Source organism: Callorhinus ursinus, unplaced genomic scaffold (genome assembly GCF_003265705.2).
Source record: "Callorhinus ursinus isolate GAN/ISIS: 27379988/994484 unplaced genomic scaffold, GSC_fseal_2.0 scaffold81, whole genome shotgun sequence".
Taxonomy (NCBI): domain Eukaryota; kingdom Metazoa; phylum Chordata; class Mammalia; order Carnivora; family Otariidae; genus Callorhinus; species Callorhinus ursinus.
Window position 1 is genome coordinate 2702311 of NW_027397143.1, and position 14022 is coordinate 2716332.

Genomic DNA, 14022 nt, shown 5'->3' on the forward strand with positions numbered 1-14022 from the left:
ACAGGTGAGAGCTGACCCCTACTTGTGACAGGTGAGAGCTGTCCCCATCCCTGACAGGTGAGAGCTGTCCCCTGCCTGTGACAGGTGAGAGCCGTCCCCATCCCTGACGAGTGCGAGTGGACTTCCAGTGGCCCTGCTGGAGTCTGAGTCACAGCCAAGGCAAGTGTCAGGAGAGGAACAGTGAGGTGGCCTCTGAGAGTGACATGGTGGGGCTGGTCAGGGGTCAAAGTCCTCCCAGCTAAAGCAGGCCTTTGCTAAAGTCCAACTGCTGGACCAGGAAGGCAGGCCTCAGGGACACTCACCCGCAGGAGGCCTCTGGGATCTGCTCAGGGAAGCACGGGACTTTCCTGGAGTTACCTGAGCTCTTCCAGCATGCCAAACCCCAGCCTGTCTCCCCACCAGGTGAGGTGACGCCCGAGGCAGCATCCAGCTCACCTGCCTGGAGGGGCCTGGCACAAGGCAGGGGCTCAGGGAAGTTGCTGACTCATTATGTGCCCTCGACATGCCCACCACCGAATGCTGGGGGCTGCCCTGGGCTGGCGACCCCCACCAGGTGCCCCAGGGAGTCAGGGCAGAGCTGGTGGGGGGACCAAGGGCTCACCTCCCGCAGGGGTATGATGAGGTGGCAGGCGTCTTCCTCTTTGCTGGCGAAGCAGATGTAGTTGCTGGAGATGAACATCTGGCCAGGGATGTGCAGCTTGTTGAATGGGGTCCACAGGGTACAGCCCGTGTGGCCATCCAGACGCTCGTCCCTGGGCAGGCGGAAGGTGGCCCGGTAGCACTCGTTCTTGGCTCGGGCATCCAGGTCTCTGGGAAAGCCCGGAGCAGGGGGTGGTGGGAGGAAAGGGGATAGGAGTTAGGGCCAGTTGCCTGCAAGCGGGCTTCCACGTGGGATTGGGCTCTTTGGGGTCTTCCAATGAGCAGCTCAACCACTCTTGATCTCAAGAGTTCAATAAAACACACAGAGCAGATGGCCAGGTACCACGAGACACATTTATAGGACCAGCAAACAGCATGCCCTGGAGCCCTGAGGGCTCTGGAGGACACCCAGAAGCTTGACAGGGTTTGACATGTCACCTGCTTGGTGCTGAGGGTGGACAGGGCCCTGGGGCCTGGAGGTCCCTACACCTGTCCCGCACACCTCTGCCCTGAGGTTGCTGCTGCCCGGGAAGACCCAGCCCCACCTGGACACCCAGACAAGGACCTCCTGAACTTAAACACGTGACGCTGTGGATGAACACAAAGGCATGCTTGCCCAATGACTGTGTGAGGTGGCCGCCTGGCACCCTGCTCCTGGTCCCCTTGGTGGCCCTTTCCTTGTAAACATCTCTTCCCCCAGCCCCACAGGGGCTGCCGGCAGCCTGAGCAGGGCCTGAAGGGCACACCCTGATGGACGGTGTCAAGTCCTGGCCCTTGCTGGTTTCCTTTCTGGAAGGTTCCAAAAGCACCCCATCACAGGCATAGGGAGAGTGACATCCTTGGATGGTGCCCTCCTGTAACTATGTGCAACCAGCCCTTTTCTGGGGCCTTCCTCCCACGGGGCACCTGGGAAGGGGGAGGAGGGCCGGCCCCTCCCACCACAGGGGGTTGCGCACCGCTTCAGAGCCGAGATGTTTCTGTGTGGCCGGGTGGGCCGGGGCAGCGCCTTGTCCTCCAGGAAGCCCTCGCTGTCCAGCAGCTGCCGCATGGCCAAGTTGGCCAGTTGCTCCATGAGCTTGAAGGTCTCACCGATGTTGAGGAACATGGAGAAGAAGAGCTCCTGGTCCCGGGTGTCCACACGGATGCTCTCCGGGAAGAGCAACGTGGCATTCTTCTCCAGCCTTGTGACGTCCACCCACTGTACCACCAGGCTCACTGGACACCAGCAAGGACACATAAGCCAGTGGGTCACATGGGCCGGAGGGCTGGACAGCACCTGTGCCCAAAACCCACCGGGAGAGCCATGCCCCGAGGGCATCATGGACCGTATGCACTCCCCGCACCCCCCCTCCCCCCCGTGCCTGAGTCTGGCTGTGCTGGGACGGGGGCTCCACGAGGAGGGCCTGGGCCATGGGGGTCTCCACTGTGTCCCAGGCCGACCCGGCACCCCGTCCTGAGAACATCCTGGTGACTATCTGCCCCACAAATGGCGAGGGGCGACACAAATGCACACGGGGAGGTGAGCTAGCGGGGACCCTGCCTGGTGAGGAGACACCAGGCGGGAGGAGAGCAGGGGGAAGGATGTGGCAGGTGTGTGCGTGGTGGGGCAAGGCCTCGCTGCGCTCAGAAGGGCTGAAGCCCTGGGAGCTCTTTCTGGGGGCGGCGTGGCAGCAGAGGGCGCCGGCTGCCCCTGGGGAGTCAGCCTTGTGCCCAGAGGCCTAGGGCTTCCCACAGCACCACGTAACCTGGAGCTGCTCGGGGATGGCATCTGCCCTAGAATGTTCAACTTAAAGGAGGGAAGGGAGCCCCCAGGAGCCAGGTGAATGCCTGCCTCAAGTCTGGGTCTCCTTGCTGCGAACCTCAGAGGCGCACTGGGTTTCGGGGAGATCCCCCGGGGAGGGGTGTGTGTGCGCAGAATATCGGCGGACTGTGCTGGAGGACGCCACTGAGGAACTCTGGTGGTCGGAGAGGCGGGGACAGTTCTGGGGGCGGGGGTCTGGGGGTGGCTCACCTTCCTTCCCCAGCAGGAAGGAGTAGAAGCACAGGTGGTTGACGGTCAGGTAGAGCCAGCCCTGCCGGGGCACACGGCCCTTCCAGAAGCTGCAGGAATAGTAGTTGACCAGCTTCTCCCCCTCGGGCATTCCAAACTGCTTCCGCATCTTCAGCTCGGCCTCCTTGAATTTCCCAGGGTCCTCATCTCCCTGGGGCTGCAGGTTCTTGTTCTCTTCTGCGATGATGCCCTGCAGGGGGATGAAGGGCCTGATTTCTGGAAGGCCTGGGGGTGGGGGGGGTGGGCAGGCGCTGCGATCCTGGACTCCTGGACACTGGCCCCGGGGACACAAGCTGGCGAGGCTGAGGCACATGGTCAGACAGATGCCAGGCAGGTTCCCTCAACTCCTGAGCTAATAATACTTCAAGCATGGCTGTCTGGAAGTAGGGACTTTTAAAATAAACATTTATTTCCATGTAAAATTTCTGGAAACCCCACAGAGTAGAGCAGTGTATTCAGGAAGCAGGGAGTCTCCCTCTTGCCCACTGTAGCCACTCTGCTGGTTTCCTTCAGAGGTACAGGCGCTGATGTGTCTTTGAGCAAACATGTGGTTTTCTCTTTCCCTCTTTCTTTCCCCAAATGGCATCCAGCTGTGGCAATGTTCTGTAAAGTGCTTTTCTCATGACGAGGATGTTCTGTATTTATTTGACTTTCTCCCCTCTCCCTCAATATACCAGGGGCTCTTGCTTCTTGACCCCACCCACAGACCAGCTGCAGGCCCCTCCCAGCTCAGGGCCCCCAGACCAGCTCTAGGCTCCTCCTAGCCCAGTGCCCCCCAGGCCAGCTCTAGACCCCTCCCGGCTCAGGGCCCCCTAGACCAGCTACAGGCCTCTCCCGGCTCAGGGCCCCCAGACCAGCTACAGGCCTCTCCCGGCTCAGGGCCCCCTAGACCAGCTCTAGACCCCTCCCAGCTCAGGGCCCCCTAGACCAGCTCTAGACCCCTCCCAGCTCAGGGCCCCCAGACCAGCTATAGGCCTCTCCCAGCTCAGGGCCCGCAGACCAGCTCTAGACCCCTCCCGGCTCAGGGTCCCCCAGACCAGCTCTAGACCCCTCCCAGCTCAGGGTCCCCTAGACCAGCTCTAGACCCCTTTCAGCTCAGGGCCCCCAGACCAGCTACAGGCCTCTCCCGGCTCAGGGCATGTCCATGCTGTGTTCTGCTGGCATCTTTACTGGGCTCAGGATGCCCAGAGACATCACCCTGGCCACAGAGCTAGCCCAAAACCTCTTGGGTTAAAAGAGGTTCTTAGCACCCTTGGCTCAAAACATACACACAGATTTTCCAAGAGGATGATTCCTTGATAAACTAAGGTTAACTCAAGGCCAGTGTTTGGGGCCTGGCCATCCAGGGGCACGAGGACAGCCAGGAGCCTGGGTGAGGACCAGAGGTAGGGTGTGCTCTGATGCTGTAGGTGTGGCATCCACATCTCCTATCTCTCAAGGTGCCCCTGGTGCCTCGCGAATGTTCCTGTAGGAACCAGCTCTCCATCCTCATTACTGAGGAAGCACCTGCCTCATTACTAAGGACCCACCTTTGTCTTCTGCTGCCCTCAGTCCCACCCACTGGGAGGCTGGGGAAGCAGCCCCACCAGTGGAGTGTGGGTGGGCCATCACCCGCGCCCTGCCCCACCAGTCACCCTCCTGGGTCTCAGCTGGAAGCCCCCTCTTCCCCGCTCCCTGCAGTGGGGAGACCCCCAAGCAGCGAGTAGAGGGGGTGACCTCTTCTGCTCTGCCTTTCCCTCTGCACTCTCCTGGGGCCCCTCTTCCCAATGTCTTGTCCTTTAGGAGTGTGTGGCAGGAGGAACTGTCCCTACCAGTGGGAATGAGCTGGCCTGGCTCACAGGGTTGGGATTCGGTTTGCTGGCTGATAGAACGGGACTGTAAAAATCACTGGACAGATTTTAAATGATTGAGTCCATAGTTTCAGGCATATTCAGGTTTCTTATTTCTTCCCGAGTCCCAGTTTCAGTCATATTACGTGGTAGGCCAAATAAGAGTCCCCCAAAGATGTCCACATCCCAAACCCTAGAGCCTGGGCACAGGTTACCTTGTGTGGCAAAAGGGACTCTGCAGATGTGATAAAGTACGGATTCTGACCCAGGGAGAGGGTCCTGGATTATCCCGGTGAGCCCAATATGTCATCACAAGGGGCCTTGTGAAGAGGAGACGAGAGGGTCAGAGCCGTGAAGGGAACGAGAGAACAGCAGTGGGGAGAGAGCGGGCGTGATCTGAAGACGCCACGCGGCCAGCATCGCAGGTGCAGGAAGGGGCCCAGAACCGGGGAAGACCAGCGGCCCCTAAAAGCCAGAACCGGCGAGGAAACGGGCCTCTGGAAGGAGCACAGCCTGCCCGCACCTGGCGTTCAGCCTGCGAGACCCGCTGTGGACTGCTGACTTCCAGAACTCCCAGATAACGGACCTGTGGTGAGGCCACGAAGTTTATGGGGACTTGTTGCAGCAATGATGGAAGCGAAAGCACCCTATCGGGAGAAAAGTGTCCGCGCTGTCTAAACTCTTCAATTTACTGGTTCAAAGCTATTCATGGCAACTCTCTCTCTTTTCTAAAACTCTGCTTTTTTATAGGTGCTCCTCCCAGTTCCTTCCCAACACTGCTCATCTGAGGCCACCTGCTTTGGTCCTGGGTCCCTTCTGCCACAGGTTTGTTTGTATCTTAGGCTGTTCCCTGGACCCTCTTGTTCTCTAACAAGAGTCCCTTGACTATTTCCTTCTGGTTTCCTCATTTCTGGGCTTAGACAGGCTAACTTACTGAACTCGACGATAATTTTTCTCGTGGAGCCAGAAAGGCAATCGAGTCCTGCTCAGAGCCTCAAAGCCCACAGGGAGGAGCCAAGGAACTCTCAGCGCCGTCTGCCCACGTCTAGAAAGTTCTGGAATAACAAAGTCACGGGGGCCTGCCCAAAGCAACCCTGAACGGCTAAACTTGGACCCAGTAAGAGCCCTCTGAGAAACCTAATCTAAGGCAAAAATCACTGGAAAGAAGATGACGCGCATGCGCTCAGGTAGATGCTCATTACAGCACCAATTAGCCCCTGAAGAGGAAAAGCCGAAGCATCTCTGTGCTATGGGTTTTGACACACGGCTCCAGTTTTCAGAGCTGTAACACACCCCACGAAGTGTACCGCGTGTGACTTCGCAAGTCCCCTGAGCCCCATGTGCTCGGTGCAGGACTCAGTAGGAAGTGCTCGGTCAATGCCAGGCTAGCAAGTGGCACGGCTCTCATTTTGCAGAACAAACCATGGCTGCTTCCCCTCCCACCCTCGGCCTGTTTCTGCTGACGGTGCTGCAGGGAGCATCCTGGGACCTACATGTCACTCTGCACGTGTGCCTACGCCATATGACCAAACGCCAGAGAAGGGAAGTGCTGTGTCAGGGGGCACACGCAGTTGTAAGTCGTGTGGGTTTCCTAAATGAAACGTGCCTCCGGCTGGCCTAGCCCTTCCAGCATTTTCCTGTTATGTGAGCCAAGGGACTGGCTGTCAGCGGTGTGCGCCCGCCTATTCGCTCTGAGGCCCTTTGCAGGGCATGGGAAGCCGGGGCTCCACATGGTCTGACCCCGGCACTGGCCCAGAGAGGTGGGGTCCTGCCTGGCAATGAGTTCCATCAAACACCCCTTTCAAGAGCAGGAGGATGGGAGTGCATGCTTGCCTTCCCTCTCTGTTAAAGGGAGATGTTTGCCGAGTGAATGAGATGACACAGGCCAACACTGCCCGCCCCAGTGGGGCGTGGGAACTGGAAGTAGAAGGTGGACCTTACGTGGATCTTGCCCTTGACGAAGGTGGTGATGTCCTCCTCGTTGTCAAAGATGGACAGCGTCTGGAGTAAGTTACTTTCCAGCCATTCCCAGTGCTTGGTGATCTCTTTGCGGGAAGAACCTGGCGGGAGGGGGGTTTGGTGGAGTAAAGAAGAGGAAAATCGTTATAATCACCAGGCCTTAAACCAAAGTTCAGAGGCTAACATAGATGACCTAATTTGCTCTACCCAAGAGACTACAATCTTCGTGCAGAAGGTAAGGCCTGTACCTCCACTAACACTGAGACTGACCACCACTTTCCTTTATGCCCTTCCAGAAGCAGTCTATAGATCTGCGGGTTTGCCTGGTTGTCACGATTTTCCTTTGGGATAAAGGATTTCATGTGGTCTCTGATATACAGGGGACTAACCAGACACAGTCAGACTTGGTGTAAGTGACTGCAGTCCTCTGGAGGATCCCTTTCTGCAGGACTCCAGGCCCCTGGCCGGCTGGTCTCCTGCTGGGCATGCCAGAGGCTCTCACCCCTCTCTCTGAAACCAGATGCAGCCACCCAGGCCTTTGCCTGCAGGCCCCTCCTCCCCATCCCTGCTCACATCCCAGCCCTGACCCTGCCTCCTCTGGGAACCCCTGCCTGACCCTGTCAGCTTCTGGCTGGCCCCCAGTGTCTGCCCCGCCTTCGAGGTGGTCCCTGGGCTCCTCAGGGAGGGACCCTGCAGGGCACAGCAAGTCCAGTGGTAAAGGAAACACTTAGAGAAGGCAGTTCACCACCACTCCCTAGGGCGGGGCGGCTGTTTTCTCGTACACCCCCCCCCCCCCCCCCCAGAACTGGGAAAAGGGTCTCCAGGGAGGAGAAGCAAAGGGATAAGGGAAGTCCTCTGCCTGGCCTGCTCCCCCTGCCTCTCTGGGGTTTTGCTTGTGCCTGGCAGGGGCTTTGCACTCAAGAACTGCTTTCTGAACGAATGAACACAAGAAGAAGGGGGAAGGCCCTGCCTCCTTCCAGCTGACACAGGGTGGGACAGTTCACGGACTGAGAGTGCCCAGAAGGCCCAGCTGATCCCCTGTGACCTATGCCTGCACACTGGGCATGGAGGGAGCCCGAGCGAAGACACAGACCAACACGGCTGTGGACTGCAGACATTTTTGCTGGGGTGCCTGATTCTCTGGCACCCCGTCCTTCCCTGCCTGGCTACACTCTTCCACCGGCTGGAGACTCCATCCTTTGGCCGTCCTGGCCAGGCCGAGTTGGTTCCCACCACCTCCTCTGTCCCTGGCACCAGCTTGTTGCTCTGGCACATGTCACAGCCCAGCTGGGTGGCCTTGGTGAGGGTTGACTGTTTCTTTACCCTTACCCAAGGAGCTCCCTGCTCTAACAGTCAATTCTGAGTCAGGGCCCTCTCCCTCCCCCGTGGGCCAGCATGAGGCTGCCTCTGTGAGGGCGAGTAAACCCAGGATCATACAACTTACAGCGAGCCATAACACACAATCAAAAGGACCCCTGCAGGTCCCTTCAAGCCTCCATTAATGACCTTTCCCCCCACTTTTCTTTCGGCTTCTCATGTGGCCTCTTTTCCCTGGTGTACAGAGACCAAGGTCTAGCTGGTAGGAGAAGGGATTTTTCTCTTTCTCTCCTTTCTGCTGAGAACCCACTTTTGAATTTGGAAGTTAAATCTGCAAGTGAGGCAACTCCTGGCAACCTCAAACAGAAGAAATCTTGTCCACGCTATCTGTGCGGATCTGTGTGCTTTGATTATAAATATTTACATGTGTGCGTTTAAAAGAATTATAAGTTAGGGACGCCTCGGTGGTTCAGTTGTTAAGCGTCTGCCTTCGACTCAGGTCATGACCCCAGGGTCCTGGGATCGAGCCCCGCATTGGGCTCCCTACTTGGCGGGAAGCCTGCTTCTCCCTCTCCCACTCCCCCTGCTTGTGTTCCCTCTCTTGCCGTGTCTCTGTCAAATAAATAAATAAAATCTTAAAAAAAAGAATTATAAGTTAGAAGTAACTCAGTCTTCACTTAGCACTAAGTAAACACAAACTGGGCCATCTTTGTGTGGGGTTTAGGGACTAAAAAGAATGTAATCGCTAATTATTATGAAGTGCTATTTCTGCTTTCAGACCTTTTTGTGGCGTCTCTTATTTACTTCTTACAGAATCGTGGAGACAGTACCATTATCTTCATTTCACAGGAGGAAACTGAGGCACAAAGAGGTTAAGTAAGTGGCCCAGTGTCACAGAGCCGGGAAGTAACCAAACCACGATCCTAACCCAGGCTGCCTACCCTCGCCCTCCGGGAGCTGCCGGTCTAGTGGGAGAGCCAGTGAGCCTGCAGTGTATAAGGTGCTGGTAAATACAGGGCGAGTCTCAAGGAGCAAGAAGGAAAGGTGGCTGTCTGGGTCTGGGGAATCTGGTTTTCCATAGGAGCCGACACCTGGGCGGGGTCTCAACAGAGTGGTAGGTTAGGTGGCTGGGGGGCGGGTGGGGGGCACACCAGGCACACAGATCAGTACAGGGGTGGTTGGGGACTTTGGGTCCTGTGTCTGGTCTGGCTACAGGCCAGGTGTGAGCTGAGGGGAGGACAGGAACGGAGGGGGGCTGACCCAGAAAGGCCTTCAGGGGCGGGCTAAGGAGTCGGGATGCATTGGGCAGGTGTCGGCATGACCACGTCTGGTTTGGCAGAGCTGAAGGGGAGGGGCATGCCCAGCAGAGGTCAGGGCAGGGCTGGGAGGTCCGGCAGGAGCTGCTGGCAGAAGCTGGAGCAGCTCTGAGCGGAGCGTGTGGCCTGAGGCTAAGGACTAAGGTTCCCCAGCAGCGGGCTGGGCTCCTCCCCAGCTCCTCCCCAGCATCAGGCCTGGCTGCCACCAGCGTGGCCACCCTCCTCCCTCCCCTCACTGCCACTCCTGCCTCCTCCCCATCTGCTCCCTGAGAAAGAACATCGCTGAGATAGGAAAATCTCGAGGGCCCATTTTAGAGTCACGTGTCTCGCTCTAGCCCAGGCACATACCAACCTCCCTGCACCCCAGCCCACGGAAGCCCCTCTCTCCCACATGCTCTGGAACCAGGAGGGCCGGGGTCCTACCATGCCCCACTCAGCCTTGGGCACACCCAGACTTAGAAGCCTCTGTCTATGGATTCATACACAGGGGAAGGGGCACCTCCGTTCAAGCCCCCCTGGGAGGAAACGGACTTCTAAAGCCAGGGTCCCAGCTGTGGACGCTCTCATCACCTTTCTCAGGCCTCCTAACCCCCTCTCGGCCACCGCTTCCTCATCTTCAAAATAGAAAAAAGCAAACCCCAAAGTTCCACCTTCTGGAGTTCTTGGGAGGTTTGTGTAAGTGCCTGGCTGGCAGGAAGCGCTATCTGAGTGTATCTGTGAATGTGTCCAAGTGACCTCAGCCAGGCTGGTGCCCACTGACAGGGACCTCCTCCCAGACTCTGGGAGGGTTGCGTGTGTCTCCTCCCGGGAGGACGGCCACAGCTGACTGTCATTTTTGGCAGCAGTTATGTTCTACCACGTCTCCTGGAACATGGAACAGGCCAAGACTGACTCCAGGGGAGCTCCGGGGAGGGCTCCGCTGCTGTAAACATCTTCATCAGTTGATCAGTGCAGGACTGTTTCACGAAGCTTTCTGTTTAAAGGCCCCTTATTTCATATATGTTAATACCCTAACATCACACTCAAGGCCAACACTGGCCGGAACTCAGGCCTGAACGGAGCTCCTCGAACACACGTACTCTCTCCACGAGGCACATCACCGCGTCTGTGCTGAGGAACACAGCCGGCCCCTCAGCACCCCACTTGGGGCCACTTGCAACAGCAAAATCACCAACCAAACCCACAAAAATGCCCAAAGTGTGGGCCCATAGACCGCAGAAAGGACCCTCGTTTACAGTTTGACAGCCACCAGAAGGAGGCAGAAGGACGCCTTGTCCCTCTTTGGCTGGGAACCTGAGTGTCGGGCGGCTCAGAATTTTCACTGCATGTGTCCATGACTGTCCACAGATAATCCCCACGGCGTCCAGGGCACCCGTGAACATCTGAGCTGTCTTCCTAAGTGAGATGCTTGCCTGGGCCGTGTGGGCTGAAGGAAAGGCAGCATCGGGTTCTCCAGAGACAACATCCAGCCCAGGAGTGCAGGCTGTGTCCCCTCCCTCCTGGGGGTGCCCCCCCCCCCCGCTTGTCCAGGGCAGGCCATGCCTGGCACCTACCACATGCCACTGTCCAGTAGACCTGCGAGTCCTGGGTCTGGTGCAGGATTCGGTAAGGGGCCACGCGGGCACTGGAGTCCAACACCACGTCCAGGGTGCCCACGAGAAGACCTGGGGGCAGGGCAGAGAGAGGAGGGTGAGGGAGGGCCACGCTCACAGCCGAGCCCTGGAGGGCCCCAGAATGGTAGCACCATCCTCGATGCCCTGGCCCAGACGGAGACACGTCTGGTATCCCCCTCGTCCACCAAGTGACTTCTTTTTCCTCAAAGCCCTATCGAAAAATCCCCTCCCACTTCCTGGCAGCTTCTGCTCATTCCCCAGACTCACAAACACTTGTAGGCAGGGGCTGATGCAGGTTTTAGGAGGCCTTGTTTGTAAACTTAAACAATTCTGGGAGGCCCTCTTTAGAAAAAACAAAATTAGGTTGTCTTCTGTTTTTCCTTTATTTTTCATTTTTTTCAAAAAAGTTTTTTCAAATTCTCAAAAATGAGAAAGTACAACCGTCACAAATTAAAAACAAAAACAATACCACAAGTATCACAAAATCCAGACAAATAGTACAATGTGTTTTATTAACTGCCAGACACATCTCTTAAGGTATATTTTCCCCTGACATTTTTGGCCATGTACTCTGACGGCTTTTTAAAAAAAGACAATGATTTTGTAAGATCACTTTCCATTATCAACAACAGGAAGATAATATAGTCTTTCCTCTACCAAGTAATCACAAATTTTTATTCTGGGAAGTGTTAAGGAAGTTCCTTGTGTCTTCAGAAGTCATGACCGAAGAGGACACGGCAATTTTTAGAACTGTCCAATTTGGGAAAACACTCATCCAGTTTTTTCCATCTCTGAAGCATTTTAGGGCATTTCAAATTTTCCTTCTCATCACATATAGCCTTTGTCGATGACACCATTTCCCCGACAAATCAGAGGAAATGTCTGCCCTTTAACCCTGTGTCTAATTCTCTCCTCTTCGTTAAGTGAATCATCAAGCTACCTAATAATCTGTTCACTGTTCCTATTTGGGAATTTATGTTTTCCTTTTTAATGAAGTGCTGCTTTTGGTATGCTCTGGAAATAGCCTGTTACCATTTCCCTGTTGATGTCAGAATAACTTCTACTGATTGTATTAACATGACTATAACACTTCTGTTTCATATTCCATTTTAAACTATTTTTTCCCCTCCCCGATCTTGAACAAATAAAATTGCTGATTACAAAAGAAGGTACCCATCACATACACCCAAGTTAGGAGTCTGTAATCTTTCACTTGTTTTATTGAAATGTTCTAAAATGTCTCTCTAAATTGCAGTTAAAGTGGCACATATTCAAGCTTTATCAGCATTTAGAATAAACTTTTTTTCATAGTTCCTGTTGGGGTTTCTCTTCTGGTCTTGGAAACTTTATTTTAATGCTTATTCTGTTGGCATAGCCATGTTTCGAGACCTGAAAGCTTTTCCCGCGGGCAGACCATCTCATCACACTCAGACTCTTCCTTTTTCTTCTTCTTTTTTTTTTTTTAAGATTTTATTATTTGACAGAGAGAGAGCACAAGCAGGGGGAGCAACAGAGGAAGAAGCAGCAGACTCCCCGCTGAGCAAGGAGCCCGACGTGGGGCTTGATTCCAGGACCCTGGGATCGTGACCTGAACCCAAGGCAGACACTTAACCGACTTGAGCCACCCAGGAGCCCCTTATACTCAGACTCTTCAAGGAAAGATCCAGGCTGTCATCTGTTTTTAAAAGCCAGCCTGAACAAAACCACATCACTAACTGTTCCTCCCTTGGGGAGACAGGGTTCAGGAGGCCATGATGCCTACGATGGCACAGGGAAGGCCAGGCAGAGGCCACGGCAGGACTCACCAAACCTAGCTGGGACAGGGAGCTGAAGGAGTGGTTCCTGGGGTGGGGGTTGGTGGGCTCTGTCCTGGGGGACACAGAGAGATGCAGGAGGTGGAAAGGCTCTTCTGTGCACAGGAAGGTGGAGCACAGAGGGTCCCAGCCACCCTCTGAGATGATCTTCAGAAGCACAGAGCCCAGAACGAGCCGCTGGAAGCGCACTGGCCAGATTGGACACGCTGGTACGCTGGTGTAACAGAAGGTTCTGGGCACCGTGCCTCACCTTCCTGCACTGGCTTGCAGTAGCTTCTGGGGCTGACCATCATTCAGACTCTCCAGAGGGGCTGCTGTCTAACCTCTGCCAAACAGCTGGTCCAGCACTGGCTCCTGGGATTCCTGAGGCTGTTGGGAGGCAGCCCGGGGCACTGAAGGGAACACAGTTTTCTTAGGAAAGGGACAGTGTCTTCCACATCAGGAGGTGTGGCCCAGGAGAGGGTGACAGAGGACGTCTGTGGGAAACTTCTGCTGCATCTGGCAGGACTATCTTCGCTGCTAATGTTTCAAATCAGGATGCTTCACAGAAATTGCTGTTGGTAACTTGGAAGATCTGTCAACGTTGGGCCCACCGTCTTGTTTGGCCACAATGGGCCACCGGAAGCCAGACACTGGTCCAGCCCCGAGCCTGCCAGGCTCGGGGCTGGCCGCACAGGCTTGGAGCAGGTGGGACCTCGGACCACACCTGCAGAGGGACTGCCCAGGGGCCTTCCCCTGGACCCCAGATACCACACGACTCCAGGAAGTGCCTGTCCACCAACAGCGGTGCTGCCCAGGAGGACAAGGGGCACCTTGGCTGGCTCACCAGAACAGCCTGCACTGGTAATTAGGCACAGCCTTCGTCTGCAGCTCCAGGGCACCAAGAAGCAGGAAAGGTGGGCGAGGAGAGACCGGAGGGATAGGGGCTGAGGCCAGCAGCAGCTCGGGGCACCTGTGATCTCGCTAAAAGGGCAATTTGGGGGGGGAAGGAAAGAGGCAAAAGAAAACGTGTGCTTGTGTCACTTGGTCCCCGGAGGCACTCGGGGAAACTGAGGCAGAGGACGAGGACCAGGTGTCGCCGACTTTCAGCTGTGACTCCCACTCCAGGAGGCTGCTCGCGCCTGGGCTCAGCCCCGGGAAGCTCACGGGCACCGCGTCTGGGCAAAGGCGGCTGCCAGCTTTCCCCGGGCCGCCCTGGGTCGGCCGAAGTCACCCACCAGCCTCCTAACGCCAGCGCCTTCGCCTTGCCCGGGTCCTGGGCCCGCGCTCCCGGCGCGCCCGCCCCCCGCCCCCGCCTCCCCGCTCCCCCACCCCCGGCCCCCTCCTCGCCTCCCCGACCCCGCGGCCCCCGGGCCCGGCCCGGCCCCCCGCCGCCGGCGCGCCCTCCCCGCCCGGCCCGCGGCCGCGTCCACAGGCCCGGCCTCCGCGCGCCTCTCACCCGTGAGGCCGCCGCCCTTGCCGTGGCCGCGGCGCCGCTGCAGCACG

At 56.7% G+C, this 14022-nt stretch overlaps 1 protein-coding gene across 1 annotated transcript in view; it reads right to left on the reverse strand.

Annotated features, from left to right (window-relative positions):
- TBC1D9B (TBC1 domain family member 9B) overlaps nt 1-14021 on the reverse strand; it is a gene marked incomplete at its 5' end in the record, with an annotated part of 42031 nt that extends 28010 nt beyond the window's left edge. Inside the window, 6 exons of the mRNA XM_025862630.2 lie at nt 602-809; nt 1596-1854; nt 2651-2879; nt 6460-6578; nt 10664-10774; nt 13976-14021. Coding sequence (XP_025718415.2) covers nt 602-809; nt 1596-1854; nt 2651-2879; nt 6460-6578; nt 10664-10774; nt 13976-14021 — 972 coding nt within the window. The remainder of the gene's footprint in view (nt 1-601; nt 810-1595; nt 1855-2650; nt 2880-6459; nt 6579-10663; nt 10775-13975) is intronic.
- Nucleotide 14022: the final 1 nt, after the last annotated feature.